This window comes from Phaseolus vulgaris, chromosome 11 (assembly GCF_000499845.2).
Source record: "Phaseolus vulgaris cultivar G19833 chromosome 11, P. vulgaris v2.0, whole genome shotgun sequence".
In the NCBI taxonomy this organism is placed as follows: Eukaryota; Viridiplantae; Streptophyta; class Magnoliopsida; order Fabales; family Fabaceae; genus Phaseolus; species Phaseolus vulgaris.
Window position 1 is genome coordinate 15,762,502 of NC_023749.2, and position 20,198 is coordinate 15,782,699.

General features: G+C 46.6%; 3 protein-coding genes across 3 annotated transcripts; 1 reads left to right on the forward strand and 2 right to left on the reverse strand.

Moving 5' to 3' along the window:
- The first annotated feature begins 2,382 nt into the window (after window positions 1-2,382).
- On the forward strand, window positions 2,383-2,712 carry LOC137835231 (uncharacterized). Its single transcript, XM_068643636.1, has one exon. The coding sequence runs from the start codon at window positions 2,383-2,385 to the stop codon at window positions 2,710-2,712; it is 330 nt and encodes a 109-aa protein (XP_068499737.1).
- Window positions 2,713-7,364: 4,652 nt separating this feature from the next.
- Window positions 7,365-7,742, reverse strand: LOC137835239 (uncharacterized). The gene has a single exon (XM_068643645.1). The coding sequence runs from the start codon at window positions 7,740-7,742 to the stop codon at window positions 7,365-7,367; it is 378 nt and encodes a 125-aa protein (XP_068499746.1).
- Window positions 7,743-11,217: 3,475 nt separating this feature from the next.
- LOC137835245 (uncharacterized) lies at window positions 11,218-11,847 on the reverse strand. Its single transcript, XM_068643656.1, has one exon. The coding sequence runs from the start codon at window positions 11,845-11,847 to the stop codon at window positions 11,218-11,220; it is 630 nt and encodes a 209-aa protein (XP_068499757.1).
- Window positions 11,848-20,198: the final 8,351 nt, after the last annotated feature.

Sequence of the window (20,198 nt, forward strand, 5' to 3'; positions counted from 1 at the left end):
CTTCACGCACTACAAACATCAAGTATCTCGTTGTTAACGCTCCATCAACCTACAATATACTTTTGGGTAGACCTACTTTAAACAGGATTAGAGTGGTGGCCTCTACGAGGCACATGAAGATGAAGTTGCCTTCCCTTGAGGGTACGGTGATCACTATCAAGTCTGATCAGAAGGAGGCTAAGAAGTGCTACGAGAATAGCCTCAAGACGAAGATAGGAGTGTTCGTTGTTACCACCCAACCTCTAAGGGAAGAAGGGGTCACCCGCGTAGAGATCGCCCGAGAGAGTCGGCCCGAACCTACAGATGAGGTGTTGGAGAGGGAGATCAGTGGAAAGAGGTTCAAGCTTGGCAAGTCTTTAGGCCAAGAGACACAAAACCAGATTGCCGAAGTGATAGCGCGACACCTGGATGCTTTTGCATGGTCTGCCTCAGACATGCCTGGCATAGATCCTGACTTCTTGTGTCATTGTCTCACCATGGATCCACAAGTTCGACCTGTTCGCCAGAGAAGAAGAAAGTTCAATGACGAGAGGCGACAGGTCGTCAGAGAAGAGACACAGAAGCTACTAAGCGCTGGCCACATTAGGGAGATTTAGTACCTTGAGTGGCTGGCGAACGTGGTGTTGGTGAAGAAGGCTAGTGGAAAGTGGAGAATGTGCGTCGACTTTACAGACCTCAACAAGGCATGTCCGAAGGACTCCTACCCGCTGCCCAATATTGATGCTTTGGTAGACAGTGCATCTGATTGCATACTACTCAGCTTTCTAGACGCCTTTTCCGGTTACAACCAGATCAGGATGCACCCCAGGGACGAGTGCAAGACAACGTTCATGACACAGTTGTCTTGTTATTGTTATAAGGTGATGCCCTTTGGGCTTAAGAATGCCGATGCGACCTACCAGAGACTGATGAACATAGTACTAGTGCCCATGATAGGACTAAATGTCCAAACATATGTGGATGACATGGTGGTCACCTCCCAGCAGAGGGAGCAACATGTAGCAGATTTAGAAGAGCTATTCACCACAATAGGCAAGTACAGGTTGAAGCTGAACCCTGAGAAGTGTGTGTTCGGGGTAAAAGCAGGCAAGTTCTTAGGGTTCATACTCACCGAGCGTGGGATAGAGGCGAATCCTGAGAAGTGCGTTGCGATCATAGCAATGAGGAACTCGATCTTAGTAAAGGAGGTGCAGCAGTTGACAGGGCGCATGGCCGCTTTGTCCAGATTCGTGTTAGCAGGGGGAGATAAGGGACATCCCTATTTCTAGTCTCTGAAGAGGAAAAGCAGGTTCGTATGGACCAGGGAGTGTGAAGAGGCGTTCCTCAAGCTGAAGGAGTACACCAGTCCACCAGTGTTATGCAAGCCACATCTAGGTACTCCACTTCGTCTGTACTTCGCAATTACAGAACGGGCGATCAGTTCGGTCCTTGTGCAAGAGCAGGACCAGGTGCAGAAGCCAATCTAATTTGTTAGCAAAGTATTGCAGGGGCCTGAGGTGAGATACCAGGCCATAGAGAAAGCAGCCCTGTCAGTAGTATTCTCAGCGCGGAGACTACGCCACTACTTCCAGAGCTTTACAATGATAGTGATGACAAACCTTCCCATTCGCAAGGTCTTATAGAAGTCGGATGTTGCAGGAAGGATGGAGTATTGGGCAATAGAGCTATCAAAGTTCGATGTGCAGTATGAGCCCAAACCCTATTAAAGGCCAAACTTATGTTGACTTCATGGTAGAGCTCTCTTTGGCAGCCACGCACCAAGAAGAAGTAGGTTTTAGATGGGTACTCCTTGTAGACGGTTCCTCCAACCAACAGGGTAGTGGGGCTGGCGTCATCTTGGAAGGGCCAAATGGGCTATTGATTGAGCAGGCCCTGCGGTTCGCTTTCAAAGCCAGTAACAACTAGGCAAAGTATGAGGCCCTGATCGCTGGAATGATGTCGGCTAAGGAGATGGGTGTGAAAGGTTTGTTGGCAAAGAGTGACTCCTTGTTAGTCACAGGTCATGTCACAGGAGAATATCAGGCTAAAGACCCTCAGATGGACGCATACCTAGAGTACGTCTAGGTTCTGAGGGAGACGTTTTATGTGTTCAAATTAGTACATGTGCCCAGAGAATAGAATGCCCGAGCTGACTTGCTAGCAAAGCTCGCCAGTTCAGGCAATGGGGGCAGAAAGAGGACAGTCATTCAGGAGATCCTGAGGACACCTCGAACTGCCGCAGATAATACAGCAGAAGTCGAACATATTAGCACTTCGGAAGGGGTGAAGAGGAGTCATCGGTCGTTGACTCAGGAGACATTAAAGACGCTCAGAATAAGCACGTATCCAGTTTCTAGGGAGAAGTCGTTGCAGGTTTGCCTAGTCGAAGAGGGCAAAACCTGGATGACACCTTACAAGCGCTACTTGGTTGATGAGATACTCCCGCTAGAGCCTACAAAGGCTAGGAAAATGAAGAAAAATTCGAGCAAGTACACCTTGATCGATGGAAAGTTGTTTAGACATGGGTTCACTCACCCTATCCAGGTATGTGTAAGTGGTGAGCAGTGCACGCGCATCATGGCAGAACTCCATAAAGGGATATGTGGGAGCCACATCAATGGCCGAGCTCTCTCGTCGAAGGCCATTTGTGCAGGATATTATTGGCCAACCATGAGGGAAGATTGCACAGGGTATGCACAGCAGTGCAAGAAGTGCCAGCAACATGCTAACTAGCACAAGGTGCCTCTAGAAGAACTCAGATCGATCTATAGCCCATGGCCATTTCACACTTGGGGGATCGAAATTTTGGGGCCTTTCCCTTTAGCGGTGCGGCAGATGAAGTACCTCGTGGTAGCCATAGAATATGTTCTCGCCGGTTGACTCGCTCGCTGGTTGACTCAAACGGCAGTCCCTGGCCTTCCTATCTCCGCCTGAGAATCAAACTTCCTTGGTTGAAGAATCTCTCACCTGCAAAGACAAAGGGCGCCTTGACAGCCGTTTGCACTCTGACGCTCAAGTCAGTATTAGGGCAAAGAAACAATGAGTGTATAAAGTAGTTCCAGTCTTAGAAACTGTGTACCTTGCTAGGGTTCTTAGCACCCTTTATATAGGTTGAAACTAGGGTTTACCTCTGTTTTGTTACCCATGTCCAGGGTTCCTTGGAGAACGTCCCTGCGCTGCTATTACACAATCTTAGCGTAATTTGGCACATAGAACTTTCCTTAACTAGAGTGCAATGACTAACAAAATGGCTGCTTGGGTACCAACTTGTGCACCTAATCTCTGGCGCCATCTGTTCTATGGGTGCCCTAAGTATTCATGTGCCATGCATGCAACTTTACTTGGAAGCCCTAACCCTACGGGCCTTGGCGCCTCTATTTACTCGTGCGGTGCCTGAATGCGCTATACACACCACCTGCATGGATCCCTTGTGACTTAGGCTTTCTTCATATCTGATGTTTTAACTGGTAACTTAGTGTAATTCTAGGGCCCACCTTACGTGGCCCAATATAGCTGTTCAGACCACCGACGTCCGATCTCTCCCTCTATTGGCGGGGTCCGATGTCGATCCCTGACGTCGATGTCCGAGGACTGGTCGGTACACAAGCCCCCAAGTCTCAAACTGTAACTTGTTTCAGTGAAGAGACTAAGTGATCACCCTAGGCGACCTAGGTGGCACTGGGTGACAGGATGTGAACAGTACACCGAAGTGACGTTTCACCATACTTTTTAAGTGAGCGTACTTGTGGCAAGATCAACGACTATCATTTGCTAGCGCTTAAACTTCTTCGTGCACTGTTTAAACCTTTAAACCCTTACGCTCTTTTCATTGTTTCATTACTTTCACTTGGGCGATTTTCGAACATTTCTCAAGCATTTCTCCCGCACGAAACACTTTCTCTTCCTCTTCAAAAACCCTACCTCCGAAACCTAACTTATTCAAAGGTATGATCTTTAATCATTGATTGCTCTTGTTTTATGATTCCGCTGCTCATATCATGCTATAACTGTTTTGAGAATGTTTATGTTTTCTGCATTTTATGTTTTCTCTGTTCTTCATTCTCGAGTCCCGGTTTTTCTAGTTTTATCGAGTCACGCCATCATATTCTTGTAAACCCTCATTTTCTTCCTTCCTTTCTCTCTTTTTAGCTTTCTTACCGAGATGGCCAGAACAAAAACCACTCTGAACCCTCCTTTCTCTGTCGACTACAGAACCCTCTACCCCTAGGCTCTAGAGGACCTTTTGGCCGAGACTTCCCAAATGAAAGCCTTCAAGGACATTGATACGTACAAGCAGGGAAAATCCCATGACAAGTTCCATGTCTTTGGAAAGGAACTCGATGTGTACCTAAAGGTTTTTGCCTTGTTGGGTAGGCGTTCTTGTGTGTGCTGACGATCGCACGGATCCTGACGAGCCTTTCTTTTTCATGTACACCACAGTTTTCAAGGGGCTCAGATTCTGCCTCCCCCATTCGCGGTTCGAGTGCTCTCTTCTTACAGAGGTCAACGTGGCCCTTGCTCATCTGCATCCTAATAGCTGGGCCTTTGTACGATTCTTCGCGATCTTTTGAGACCATCTCGGCCACTCACCCTCCGTGGACGTCTTGCTCTACTTCTTAGAGGTGAAGAATCCCGGGAAGAAGCTATGGTTGAGCTACAATAGAGTGGTGGGGAGAGTCCTCCTGACTCTCTTCCAGTAGTCTTATAAAGCCTTCAAGAAGAAATTCTTGAAGATATGCTGCAGCATCCACAATCCCACCTTGCTGAATGGTTTTCCACTTTACTGGGTGGAGAAACCGGGAGTCAAGAAACCTAGAAAGACTTGACCCCTCCTGATCGTGAGATGTGCCAACTCCTCTCGAGCTTGGGAGTGGTGTTTGACACCGCTAAACTGATCAAGCTCGAGTTCTGCGCCAAGGCACTTAAGAGCCATATTGGTACCCTTTCTATTTCTGTTTTGTATCTGCTGTTATTTGCATATTGTGTCAGTTCAGTTTCTTACCCTTTGTCGTTCTTGTGCAGACATGGTTCTTAACGTAGAGAAAAGGAACAAGCTGGTTGAGCTTGTTGCCCGTTGTAAGGCTGCTCTGGCCGACGCGGGTACCTCAGCCCCTACTAGCACTCCTCCTCTTGTTGCTGCTTCTGCTCCGAATTCATCTGAACTAGCCCACGTTGATAACAAACGAAAGGGGGTGGTGGTGGAGACTAGCTCAGAGGACGAGGACACCTGCACGAGCCTCGTCTTTAAAGACAAAGGGTGGACGATGTCGTGGCACCATCGCACTCTGCCTCTGATTGCCACGCCCCATCCTTCAGGGACAACCCCGTAGTGCCTTCTCTACTCGTGATCTCATCATACACGAAGGCGGGGGGGAGAGCGCTCCTGAAGGTGGCCAAGTGCCTCCTACCGTCGATCTTCCAGCCATCCTCCAATAAGCTCTTAGGTGTTTCCAGAATAAAGAGGTGGTAGATAGCCTGAGTGAGGACCTCCTTTAGGACCGCGTGGCTCAATGCTTTGGGGAGTTCCTTATCGCGTCCAACCTCGCTCTGAGTAAGGCACGAGATTCGCAGGCTGAGACAATGAAGATGAGAGAAGAACTAGCTCTCCTGGCCAAGGTCTCCTCTAAGCGCGAAGCTGCCTTGAACCAGGAGCTATCAAGCCTTCGACAGTCCGGGAAGGAGACTAAGAGGCTTTTCTTCGAGAAGTCTCAGGAGGCCCTCAATGTGAGTCGAAGATCCTACTCTCCGCAACAAAGTGATTGATCTGGAAGAGAAGGTAGAGGAGGCGCAGGCCAAGATGGCCAAGCTGGAGGAGAGGGCCACTCAGCACGAGGCCTAACTTGGTCAGGTGGAGGGGGAACTTGCCTAGAAGATCGAGCTCTTCAAGCAAACTGAAGAGGAACTCACCAGTGATGCCGCCGATGCTTATGGCGTGGGGTTCGAAGATGCCATGGCTCAGGTTGCCTGCGTGCATCCTGAGATGGATCTTTCCCCCTTCGCGGAGACGAAGCGGGTCGTTGATGGGCAGCTCGTGCCCAGGGAGTAGCTCTTTATGTATTGTAACTTAACCCTTTGATGAACAATTTGTATCTTATACATATATATTTATGAACATCTGCCTTTCTTTAATCTGCTATGTCTTGGTTGTTAGCTGCTTTACTTGTATTAACTTTGACTAACAACACCCTTGGACGAACATTCATACTCTAGGTAGCACACTTCTTCCCACCTGCTCTACCTTCTTGTGACCTTCACAGTCTTGAGGCATCGTTGACATGCGTACAACCGATAATTGGTCTTACTTTCATTGTACAGAGATAAGGAAAACCCTTCACTTCATGTTTTTGACCTTTGACTCGTAAGGTAAAGGAAAGGTCTCCCTGCTGACCTCGTTTCTGCCTTCTTTAGGTTGAAGGACATGCTTTGCTGGTGATACTAGCGAACCATGTTGTTTCGACCTAGGAGTTTTTACTCAAGAGGGAGGTGTTCTCTGCGAACCATCCTATCCCAGTCTCGAGGTCTCTAACCTAAGTGAAAAGCTCGCGACTGACCTCGTCCTTGCCCGTAGGGTAAGGGAGGATTTGATAACTGACCTCCCCCTTGCTGTATGAAGTCAAGCGAGGATCTTAATAACTGACCTTATCCTTATTGTATGAAGTCAAGGGTGGATTTAACTAACGAACCACATTGTTCGTCCTTGGCGTTCTCACTCAAAGGGGGAGGTGTTTCCTGCGAACCATCCTATCCCCATCTTGAGACTTCTAACCCCAAATGAATGGTTCATAACTCACCTCATCCTTGTTGTACGAAGTCAAGGGACATGTCTTAATAACTAGCCTAATCCTTGTTGTATGAAGTCAAGGGACAGGTTTTTGATAACTAACCTCATCCTTGTTGTATAAAGTCAAGGGACAAGTTTTTTATAACTAACCTCATCCTTGTTGTATGAAGTCAAGGGACAGGTTTTTGATAACTAACCTCATCCTTGATGTATGAAGTCAAGGGACAGGTTTTTGATAACCGACCTCACCCTTGTTGTATGAAGGCAAGGGGGGATTTGATAACTGACCTCACCCTTGCTATATGAAGTCAAGGGGGAATTTTGATAACTGAACTCACCCTTGCTGTATGAAGTCAAGGGTGGATTTTAACGGTTGAACCATACTATTCCCAGCCTTGGTGAACCCACACAAGAGGGAGGCTGACTAGGAACCATACTATTCCCAATCTTGGTGTATTGAACTAAGGGAGAGGTTCATTTACCTGCATTGTACATAAATATTTCTCTTTAACTGAATAACTTAAAATTTTTATTGGGTGACCTCGTTAAAAAACCCTTGTAAGGGAAAAAGAGTGTTCCCTAAAACTGTGTTCAATGCAATAATTCAACTGAAATAAAATTTAAGGTTAGCTGCATTCCAAGTACAAGGGATCGCCCCACCTTCTAATGTCTCGAGCCTGTATGCTCCATTCCCAAGGGCCTCTGTCACTCTGAAAGGACCAGTCCACTTGGGGGACAACTTGTTATCTAGCTGGTATGTGTGGGCCTTCCGCATCACCAGGTCGGCAACCTGAAACTGCCAAGGTCTCAGCTTGGAGCTATACTTGTACTCCACCCTTCTCTTCAAGGCTTTAGCCTTGATCCTTGCTTCCTCCCTTACTTCGTCCAGTAGGTCCAGGTTCAACTTTCTCTCTTCATTGAACTTTTCGACCACAAAGTTCTGGAAACGTGGCGAGTTTTCTTGGATTTCTACTGGAATCATTGCGTCTGAACTGTATATCAAGCTAAAGGGTGTTTATCTGGTTGTGGACTGGGGAGTAGTGTGGTAAGCCCACACAATTCTAGGAACTTCTTCTGCCCAGGTCCCTTTGGCTTTATCTAGCCTTCTCTTCAGACTCGACCTGCCCGTTCGTGTGGGGGAGTTCAACCGATGCGAACACCTGCTTTATTCTAGCTCCGTTCATAGTTTGCCCAACTGTTGGCTCGCAAACTGGGTACCATTATCAGACACCAACCGTTTTGGGATTCCAAAGCGGCACACTATGTTTTTCCACACAAAGTGTTGGATCTTATGGGCTGTAATCTGCGCTACTGGCTCAGCCTCTATCCATTTTGTGAAGTATTCTATGGCAACCACTAGGTACTTCATCTACCGCATTGCTAAAGGGAAAGACCCCAGAATGTCGATCCCCCAAGTATGAAACGGCCATGAGCTATAGATCGACCTAAGCTCTTCTGGAGGCTCCTTGTGCTAGTCAGCGTGTTGTTGGCACTGCTTGCACCGTTGTGCATACCCCGTGCAATCTCCCCTCATGGTTGGCCAATAATATCCTGCACGAATGGCTTTTGATGAGAGAGATTAGTCGTCGATGTGGCTTCCGCATATCCCTTCATGAAGTTCTTCCATAATGCGTGTGCACTGCTCCCCACTTACGCATACCAGGATAGGGTGGGTGAACCCATGCCTAAACAACTTTCCATTGATCAAAGTGTACTTGCTCAAATTTTTCTTGATTTTCCTAGCCTCTGTGGGCTCTAGTGGGAGTACGCCATCAGCCAAGTAACGTTGGTAGGGTGTCATCCAAGTTTGTCCTGTTTCAACTAGGCAAACCTGCAACAACCTTTCCCCAACAACTGGGTACACACTTATTCTGGGCGTTTTTAACGTCTCCTGCGTCAACAACCGATGACTCCTCCTCACCCCTTCAAAGTGCTGATCTGTTGCACTTCTGCCATATTATCTGTGGCAGTTCGAGGTGTCCTCAAGGTCTCCTGAATGACGGTCCTCTGTCTGCCCCCTTGCCCGAACTGGCGAGCTTTGCTTGTAGGTCAGCTTGGGCATTCTGTTCTCTGGGCACGTGGACTAGCTCGAACACCTCAAACGTCTCCCTTAGAACCTGGACGTATTCTAGAAATGCGACCATCTGAGGGTCTTTAGCCTGGTATTCTCTCGTGACTTGTCCTGTGACTAACAAGGAGTCACTCTTTACCAGCAAACCTTTCGCACCCATCTCTTTAGCCAGCAGCATTCCAACAATCAGGGCCTCATACTCTGCCTGGTTGTTACTGGCCTTGAAAGCGAACCGCAGGGCCTGCTCAATCAGCAGCCCATTTGGCCCTTCCAAGATGACACCAGCCCCACTACCTGTTGGTTGGAGGAACCGTCTACAAAGAGTACCCATCGAAAACCTACTCCTTCTTGGTGTGTGGCCACCGAGGAGAGCTCTACCACGAAGTTAGCATAAACCTGGCCTTTAATAGATCCTCTGGGCTCATACTGCACATCAAACTTTGATAGTTGTACTGCCCATCGCACCATCCTTCCTGCCACATCTGGTTTCTGTACCTGGTCCTGCTCTTGCACCAGAACCGAACTAATCGCCTTTTCTATAACCGCGAAGTACAGGCGGAGTGGAGTACCCAGCTGTGGGTTACACAACACTGGTGGACTAGCCAGGTACTCCTTCAGTTTTAGGAACGCCTCTTCGCACTCCCTGGTCCATACGAACCTGTTATTCCTCTTCGGCATTGGAAATAAGGATGCCCCTTATCTCCTCTTGTTGATACAAATCTGGACAGAGCGACCATGCGTCCTATCAACTGCTGCACCTCCTTCACTGAGATCGGGCTCCTCATCGCTATGATCGCAGCACACTTTTTAGGATTCGCCTCTATCCCACATTCAGTGAGTAGGAAACCCAAGAACTTTCCTACTTCTACCCCGAACACACACTTCTCCGGGTTCAACTTTAACATGTACTTAGCTATTGTGGTGAATAGCTCTTCTAGGTCTGCTACATGCTGCTCCCTCTGCTGGGAGGTGACTACCATGTCATCCGCATACGCTTGGACATTCGGCCCTAACATGGGCGCTAACACTTTGTCCACCAGCCTTTGGTAAGTCGTCCCTGCATTCTTAAGCCCAAAGGGCATCACCTTATAACAATAACAAGACAGCTCTGTCATGAACGCTGTCTTGCCCTCGTCCTTGGGGTGCATCATGATCTGGTTGTAACCAGAAAAGGCATCCAGGAAGCTGAGTAGTCTGCAACCGGACGCACTGTCCACTAAAGCGTCAATGCTGGGCAGCGGGTAGGAGTCCTTCGGACAGGCCTTGTTGAGGTGTGTGAAGTCAACGCACATCCTCCATTTCCCACTGACCTCCTTCCCTAGCACCACGTTGGCCAACCACTCAGGATACTGAATCTCCCTGATGTGGCCAGCCCTGAGCAGCTTCTCTATCTCTTCTCTGACGACCAGTCGCCTCTCATCGTTGAACTTTCATCTTCTCTAGTGAATTGGTCGGACCTGGGGGTCCATGTTGAGACGATGACACAGGAAGTCAGGATTTATGCCAGGCATGTCTGAGGCAGACCATGCAAAAGCATCAAGGTGTCGTGATATGACTTCGGCAACCTGATCATGTGTCTCTTGGCCTAAGGATTTGCCAAGCTTGAACATCTTCCCACCGATCTCCCTCTCTAACACATCTTCGGCAGGTTCGGGTCATCTCTCCTGGGCGATCTCTGCGCGGGTGACCCCTTCTTCTCTCGGAAGCTGGGTAGCAATAACGAACACCCCTCTCTTCATCTTGAGGCTGTTCTCGTAACACTTCTTAGCCTCTTTCTGATTAGACTTGATGGTGATCATCGTACCCTCGAGGGAAGGCAACTTCATCTTCATGTGCCTCGTAGAGGCACCGCTCCAATCCTGTTCAAAGCAGGTCTGCCCAAAAGTATATTATAGGCTGACGGAGCGTTAACAACGAGGTACCTGATGTTTACAGTACGCGAGGTTGTGCCATCCGTGAAGGTTGTCCTCAGCTCTATGTGTCCACGCACCTCCACCTGGTCTCCCAAGCAACCGGTATAAGGTCTCAATTGGTCTGGAGACAACTGCAACTTGTTGAAGGTTGACCAGAACATCACATCGGTCGAACTTCCTTACTCTACGAGGACGTGATGCACCCTCCTACCTGCTGTCACTACCGAAATCACCATCGGGTAATTTTCGTGTGGTTTGACGTCCTGGCGGTCGGCCTTAGTGAAGACAAGGTTGACATCGGGAGTCTGATCTACCTCCTGTACCTCTACTGCCATCACCTCTTATGCGTATTTCTTATGCTAGGAGGCGGTGCATCCTCCTCCTGAGAACCCTCTAGAGATGGTGTTGATCTCACCATGAATAGGCACCTCGTGCCCCTGATCTATTACTGCGGCTACTAACGCTTGATCCTCCTACGGCTCCTGGAGATAGTCCTTCAAGAATTCGCTTTTCACTAGCTCGTCCAATTGGTACCCCAGAGCCAAGCAGTTGCGCATGGGGTGGCCATATGCTTGGTGGAATTCGCACCAAGCATTCTTATTGGGCCCCATCTTCTTGTCGGTCTTTGGGGGCATCTTCAGTCTTGTCGCTATGTTAGGAATAATGATAAGCTCCTTGAGTTCTACACGAAAATTGTGCTTGGGGGGTAGGTCTCTCCGCGTGCGTGCTCTAGTCTGGGGCTTCTCGTAAGGTTGCTGCTTCCCCGAGCCTTTCTTCCCTGTTGTCGCCTCATCCACCCTCATGGGTTGAGGTCGACCTGCTGCTCGAGGTCGGACAGGACCAACGAAGCCACATTTCTCTGTGACTTGATCTTCTGCGGCGATGTGCGTTATAGCCCGACGTCTGATCTCGCAAAACGTCTTCGGATAATATCTGAGAAGCGATTCACTGAAAGGCCTTGGTAGCATTCCTTTGGTGAAGGCGTGCACCGTCATGGCTTCATCTGTGGGCTTTAACCTCACCACCTGGACTCCAAAACTATTCAAGAACTCCTTCAAGGACTCTCCCTGATACTTCTTTATGTCAAAGACATCGTATGACATTCGAGGGGGAGCCCTGTTGATGAGGTACTGTTCTCTGAACAACGTCACGAACTGGTCGAAGGTAGTGATTGTCCGTTAGGGAGACTGACGAACCACTCCGACGTTGCGCCTGCCAACGTGCTCAACAAGAACTTGTCGTACACAGCGTCAAATCCTCCTATAAGCATCATCTTGGTGTGGAACGCTGTGAGGCGAGCCTTTGGGTCATCTATGTTGACCAAGAGTGATCAAGTGCTTTGAAGAATTCAAATTGTGCTTTGAAGAATCCAAATCCCATGTGCTTGATGCAAGGCTGTGTTGCTGCTGTGTTTTGGGAGGGATCTGGGTAGTTTTATTTGTAATCCACTCCTTTGTTGAATCTAAAGCTAATGTGTTTTAAATCCTTTTTGAAATAAAGTGTTTTTCAAACTAATTGAAAAACAAGATGTTTTTTTGTCAAATCAACTGGTTGTTTTACTCTTAGGAGTTTTTGAAAAGGTTGAAAACTGTTTAAGTTTGGTTGACTTAACTGCCAAACCAAACAATCAGTTGTTTCGTGGTTTCAATCGATTGTTTCTTTGAAAATCCTAACAGTATTTTGTTTTGGTGGTTGAATGTGCTTTAAATGATTTCCAACTGAATACGCTCCTTCATTAAATGCTTTGACCAATATTTGGAAAATATAAATAGTTTGTTTATGTTTTCAAACAAGCAAGAGAAACAAATTTGAGTTTTTCAGTTGTGAAAGAGTTGATTCAAGATTTGAACATTCACATCAAAGCTTTGGGTTTTCTAAGAGAGTGGAATAGGATTGCATTTCAGATTGTTCTGTAAACAAGTCTAATCTCTTCTCAACCATCTATATTTTCTGGTGTTGTGTTGCCAAGGAGTGTTGTATGCTCTTGAGGTGGTCAAGATCAATACTCTTGGTGTGTGAATTGCCAAAGTGAGTGTGTTTCTTGAAGGGTTCAAGGTCACTGCTTTGGTGGATTGTGTGTTGTAATCTGGTTTGATTACTTAGTGGATTACCCAGTGGTTTTCTGGGGACTGGATGTAGCTCTTGGTTTAAGAGTGAACCAATATAAACTGTTGGTGTATCTTTCTCTTACCCTTAAACTCATTTAAATTATGTTTTTACTTTTACTGGTATAAACAACCGATTGTTTCGCAGAAACAACTGATTGTTTTTCTGCTGCTTTGCTGTTTTATTGCTCTTGTTCTTGGCTAACCTGATTTCTGTTTTGGATTCATACAAAGAATTTTGTTAAAAATAAAAAAGATTTTAAAAACCTCTCTTAAACAATTCACCCTCTCTCTCGTTTAAGGCCATATATTCTAACAATTGGCATCAAGAGCTTGGTACTTGAAAAATATTCAAGTTTGATCCTAAAATCTTTTTTCTATGGTGGGAAAACTACCTTTTGAGGAGGGTGTTTCAATTAACAAACCACCTTTGTTTTGTGGTTTGAATTATAAGTATTTGGAAGCTAGAATGAAAATCTTTGTTGAATCCATTGATCAAGGAATTTGGGATGCAATTGAAAATGGCCCTTTCATTCCTAAGATTAAAAATGGTGGATCTTTTACTAAAAAACATTGGTCCCAATGAACTAATGAAGAAAGTGAAAAGGCCAAGTTTGATTGCATTGCCAAGAATATCATAACCTCTGCTTTGGATTCTAAAGAATTTTTCAGGATCTAAGAATGTGAATCTGCTAAGGAGATGTGGGATACACTTAAAGCAACTCATGAGAGTATCACCGAAATAAATAAAACAAAGACAAGAAGTCAAGCCAGAAGAAAAAGGAGGCAAAATAAAAAAGGTCTCAATCTGTGTTTTATGGCCAAAAAGGAAGATGATTCAAGTAGTGAAAGTAGCGTAAGTTCTTCTGCTTCTTTAAATGCTGAAAACTATAGTCAATTACTTCAAGCCTTTAAAGAAACTCATGAAGAAGGTAACCTATTGGCTCTCTTGAACAATCGTTTGAAAGGTATGAACTACTGGCTTGAAAACAGAGTCAAAGCACTGGAAGAAGAATTGGAAAATTCAAAAACAGATTTTGAAAACCTTGAAATGCTTTACAAAAATTCTTCTTGTAAGTGTGACTCTCTTGTTTGTGAAAATTGTGAATCTCTTGAAAAGAAGGTTCACTACCTTGTGAAAACTGTGGATAAGCTTTCAAAAGGCAAATCCAACTTTTAGAGTGTCTTAGCATCACAAAATTGAGTTTTTGGAAAATATGGATTGGGTTTTAATCCACAGAACAAGTTTTCAAACACTTTTTCAAAAATGCCAGAAAAACAACCGATTGTTAAATCGAAACAACCGGTTGTTACATGTTTTTACTGCATGAAAAGGGGCCACTCAGTTAGATTCTATAAAATTAGGAAATATTATGTTCCTAAAGGCTTTATGAGATGGATTTCCAAAAATTCTGTAGTTCCCAGTGATGAAAGTAATTCAAGAGGACCCACATTTGTAAGGGGACCAAATCTTTGCACTTGAACTTGAATTTTGTAGGGAAAACTGATGGGAAGCATGCAGCAGTGGTATCTGGACAGTGGCTGCTCAAAACACATGACATGAGATAAATCCAAGTTTGTGAGCATCATCTTCAAACAAGAAGGCCATGTAACATATGGAGACAACAATAAAGAAAGAATTCTTGGAAGAGGCCCTATAGGAGACAAGAGTATCTTGCTAATTCATGATGTCTTATATGTGGAGGGGCTAAAACAAAACTTGCTTAGCATTAGCCAATTGTGTGACAAACGCTATCAAGTCATCTTCAAGACAAACTCTTGTGAAATCTGCCTTCCCAACTCAAAAGAGGTAATGTTGATTGGTAAGAGAATCAACAATGTCTATCTTTTAGATATTTCTTCTCCTTGTTTTATTGGTTGTCTTCTTTCTAAGCATGATGAATCTTGGTTATGGCATAGAAGAATTGCTCACATTCACATGAATCCCTTAAACAAAATCTCAAAAGATCTTGTGATTGGGTTGCCCAAGCTTAAGTTTGAGAAGGACCACATATGTGAAGCATGTCAAAAGGGGAAACAAGTTAAAAATTCCTCCAAACATAAAAATGTTGTTTCATCTTCAAGACCCCTTGAGTTGCTCCACATGGATTTGTTTGGCCCTTTAAGAACCATGAGTCTTGGTGGCAACTATTATGCTCTTGTTATTGTGGATGATTTTTCTAGGTACACTTGGACACTCTTCGTGTAATCAAACAGTGATGCTTTCTCGGCTTTCAAGAAGCTTGCAAGAGCCTTACAAAACACAAGAAACTGCAGTATTGGATCAATAAGAAGTGATCATGGAGGGGAATTCCAAAATGAGAAATTCAGTAAATTTTGTGAGAAAATTGGGATCTTGCACAATTTTTCTGCCCCAAGAACCCCTCAACAGAATGGGGTAGTAAAAAGAAAGAACAGATCTCTTGAGGAGTTAGGAAGAACCATGCTATGTGAATCCTCCCTACCCAAGTACTTTTGGGCTGATGCTGTTAGCACCTCTTGCTATGTGATGAATGGAGTGCTAATAAGGCCAATTTTGAAGAAAACACCCTATGAACTTTTCAATGGAAGGAAGCCAAACATTAGTCACCTAAGAGTGTTTGGATGTAGCTGTTTTGTTCTGAATAATGGGAAAGAAAATATGGGAAAGTTTGATGAAAAAGCGGACAAAGGCATTTTCATTGGATATCCATCAAACAGTCATGCTTATAAAGTCTACAACAAGAGGCTCATGATTTTAAAAGAATCTGTTCATGTGGTATTTGATGAAGTTGATCACAAACTCTTAAATCCCTCACAGATCAGTACTAAAGAGGATGAATAGAACATCATTATGCAGAAACTGGATTGTTGTCCAGAAAAACAACTGATTGATTCATCGAAACAATCGGTTGAAATTCTGCAGCAGGATGAGTTGCCTAAAGAATGGAGAATACCAAGGGATCTGTCAGCGGAGAACATTGTTCCTGCCGGTTGACCGAAAAGATCTTCGTGCGTAGCTGCGACTCGCGTAACAAGGACACCTTCGTCTTGGTTCCAGATCTTCACCCTACACCGTCGTGAGCACTTGAAACAGAGAAAAGCAAAGGGCGCACTCGCAGCCGTTTGCACTCCGACGATCAAGTCAGTAAGCAAGAAACACCAAACAACTTCGTATCGGAGCACCGTAACTGAATGCTCTGAAGGTGTGTAACTGAATCGTAACTAACTTCTCTCCCTCTCTCCAATCACTCGTGCATACAGTGGGTAAGCGAGCAAATGATTAGAGTGTGTGTAAATTGTGTAAAAACGTACCTCACTAAGCTTTCAGAGAAGCTTATATACCTTGGGTTTCAGTGCTTACTGCCACGTGGCCATTCTGACTTAACCGCAATTCCACGTGGAAGGCCTTACAGCTGTGTAACCCAACGTAAGGAAATCCCAACGTGTAAGTCTTCCTTCGAAGTGCATCTGGTGCAAGGGGTGACTACCTGGGTGCCAACTCATGCGCCCCAGGTTCTAGTCACTCGCCCTGGGAGTGTATTTGCCTTCCTCTCGCGCCACACACGTGGATTACCCCTAGGGCGTGGCCCTCTCCCGGGTCGTATCTGTTCCAGGGACTCTCCAGAGGTGGCGTGGGCACTTCACGAGTCAAGTTACTCCCTACTAATACTGGGGATATGGCTTTGAAGCCACCTTTCTCTTTCCCTTATTACTGTTCTGAGGTACTGGGGCCCGAGGCCTCCTCGCCCGTACCGTAGCCTCTTAACGTGCCGTTCCCTCCATGGTCTTCCTTACCCGTGGGTATCGGAGAATGGCAGCGTCGTCGCCTGAATCTGGCGGCGCCCACACCTGGCGACGCCCACACATGGCAACGCCCAAAGCGGTCAACTCTGACTTTCCTCCTTGGATACCCCATTGGTGGGTCCCGCCATATGTTTGACTTTGACTTTGACTTTGACCTTGGTCAACGCCCAGGGACGGGTCGGTACACAAGCCCCCCAGTCTTGAGCTGACAACTGTTTTCAGCGAAAAGACTTAGGCCTCGCCCTATCGTCCACGTGGCATTCTGATGACGTGTCATTCTCTAAGCTGGTGACGTGAGTCTCTCTGCTCTGATGATGTGACACTTTAAGTCACGCTTTAATCTCTTGACACGTGGCCCAATCGCACAACCATCACTTAACGCCTCTCGCGCTCCTCAAGTGTACGTTACATCTTTCAAAAACACGCGCTCCCCGTTACTGTTTCATCACTTTTCGCATTCCTCAACACTGTTCATCTTCTCGAAGCTTTCTCTGCATTCTCTGATGGAAGAGGCCTCAACACCCAAAAGAGCGTCTAGGACCAACCTTTCATAGAGGGCACCCACAAGAAGCGTCTAGGCCACACAAGAAGCGTCTAAGAGAGATGACATCCAAGAAGGTTGACGTCCAAGAAGGCCCAACAAATTGTAGCTTAGTCTTAATTGTGGTGTAAATAGCATAACCTTGGGAACCTTTGTTAATTTCTGAAAATTAGGATTAAGGAGGAGTTAACCTAGATTAGCTACGGTTTCTAGAAGCTCTCCACTAATCTAGGACGTCCATGTGCAAGTTAGGAGGCCATGTGCACCCATGTGCCATGTGCTCCATGTGCCTCCATGTGCTACTCTTTTGCATTTCATTTGGTTTGCATTTGCTCATCATTTAGGTCATCATTTCAGGTCCTCCTTAGCCTATAAATGGAGGAGCCAACCTCATGTATTTCAAGATTGAATAGAGTATTGTTATGCTGCCAAATTTGAGCCATACACTACTCCTTGCCTAGCATCTAGGTTTTAATCTTCACTTCATCACCTTCAAAGGGGATGGCCGAACCTCCCCAATTCCCCACTCTCATGCACCTTCAAGGCACCCATACTTCTTTAGGAAGGCCTTGCTCATCTCCTCCACAAGCTTCCGCAAGTTTCATCACCCAAAACTCAAAGAGGAGCTCAAAGGAATGCCATCATTCTCTCTTCACACTTCAAGCCTTCATCAACCCAATCATTTAAAGGTATGATTTTTCTCCTTCGATGGCTCTTTCTCTTGACTTTCTGTATTAATATTACTGCCTGGGTCTGTTTATCTTCTTTGCATTCGCACTTTCCTTCCTCATTTCTCTGTTTCCCCTCTTCTCAATCTCTCGCGTGGGTAGGGTTTTTCCTAGGGTTTCTTCCCCTTTTTCACCTTAACCTTCATTTGCTAAACCCTTTCTCTTCAGCTTTCCTCAATGGCGCGTACTAAAACGACTGCCAATCCTCCACCTCCAAGGGTCAACTACAGAGCCCTATATCCCTGGGCCCCTGTTGAGTTACTCGATGAGTGCTCAAGCCTAACCTTCCTTCAAGATTGGAAGGACCATGTAGGCGACCCAAGCGTCTACCAGCACTGCGCCTTCGCCAGGAGGCACAACGTGGACATATCTGTGCTCCCCTGCACCCCAGGTGAACCTGTCTGTGGGGAAGAGAGGTCCAACAATGGGGTACCCTTCTTTTTCTTCTATCAAACAGTATTCAAGCGCATTGGAATGCGCTTACCTTTTTCTGGGTTCGAGAGGGAGCTTCTCACTGAGATAAATGTCGCCCCTGCCCAGCTTCACCCCAACAGCTGAGCGTTTGTCAAGGCCTTCGGTATCCTCTGCGGGTACTTTGGCCAGCCGCCCTCAGTGGACATCTTCCTTCACTTCTTCGAGGTGAAGAAGCAAGGGAAAAGCTTATGGGTGAGCTTCAGCGGCATCGCCGAGAGGATCCTCTTGTCTCTATTCCAACAATCTTACAAAGGATGGAGGGGAAAATTCTTCAGGGTGTGCTGCACTGAGCACGACCACTCCACGCTTGACGGCTTTCCCCTGTACTGGGTGCCAGAAGTAAAACTGACCAAGCCTAAGACCTTAGATGAGCTGCCCTCGACTGATCGAGAGGTTTGTCAAATTCTAGCCAGCATGGGGGTCCTCGATACCTCTATTCTGATAGCTCGTGAATACGACGCTGAAACCCTCACCCGATACATAAGTATGAGAATCATTCCCTATTCAACTGTTTGCTTTCTGTCTCTGCCTGTTTTTCACTCTTGCTTGAACACGAATTATCTGTTTTCCTCATGCAACAACTTAGCTTGTGCCTAACTCTTACCATGTTTGTCTTCTTCGTGCAGATTCTAAGATCGATAAAACCAAGAGATGGAAGCTCGCCCAAGCCTTGAAATCCAAAGGCGAAGCTACATCCAAAGGAGTTGGGGACTCCACACTTCCAACCTCCGATGCTCCCACCTCCCCGACCTCTTGCCCCCAAAAACCCACCTCAAACAACACCTCCACAAACACTTCCCTCTCCAATTCACACCCTAAACTCTCCCCCTCCCATAGCGGCAGTGCCCCTTGCCTTGGCCGAAACTGCTGCAACACCAGCCCCCCTAGACAAAGGCAAAGGGGTGTGGTGTTGCCTTCAGACGATGAAGAGGACTCTGCTGAAGGGCAAGTCTTCAAAAGGAGGAGAACCGCCAAAGTCGTCACCTCCTCCTCCTCCTCCTCAAACCAGTGTGCTGATTCGCTAAGGGAGCACCCTCCAAGCGCCACCTCACCTCCACAACAACTGGCCTTGGAGGGCGGGGTTGAATCTGAACCTGCTCAAACTACATCTGCACCAGAGCTTCCTCCACCAATCCAAGAGATGCTGCGGGGTTACTTTCACAAGGTCTCCCCAGGGAGCCAATCTGAAGGGGCTAAGAAAGTGGGCATGAACTTCTATCTTGGTGCCTTCATGGCCTGTGCCAACACTTGGTGCGATCAGGCTAGGGCCAAGGCTAGCGAGGTCTCTGCCCTTCAAGCTCTGGAGAAGGAGTGCGCTTCTCTGAAGGAGGAAAAGGAAGCCTTGGTGCGTCGCTGGGCCCGCCAAGAGGAGGCCTACAAAGACTCCTTGAGCCTGGCTTAGAAGGCCAAAGAGGAGGCTAGCAAAAGGCTACACGAAGCAGGGCAGGCCCATGCCGAACTTCTGGGGCAGGTCGTGCCTCTTCGTGTACAAATTGTGGACCTCAAAGACGCGGTGGAGACTTCTATGGCACAACAGAAGAAACTTGAAGACCACTGCGTCGATCGATTGTAGAAGCTGGCCAAAACTGAGGCAGCACTTGAGGCCAATACCGATACTTGCGACTTGCTAGCTGCTGAAAACACAACGTTGCGGGCGGAGATGGTCAAGGCTTTGGAGGCTAAAGATCAAGAGTTGGTCAAAGCTTTAGCGGCCAAAGACCAAGAGCTGTCCTCTCAAGCTGAGCAATTTAAAAAGGCAGAGCAAGAGTTGGTCCAAGACGCCGCGAGTGCATTCGTCGATGGGTTTACTGAGGCCTTTG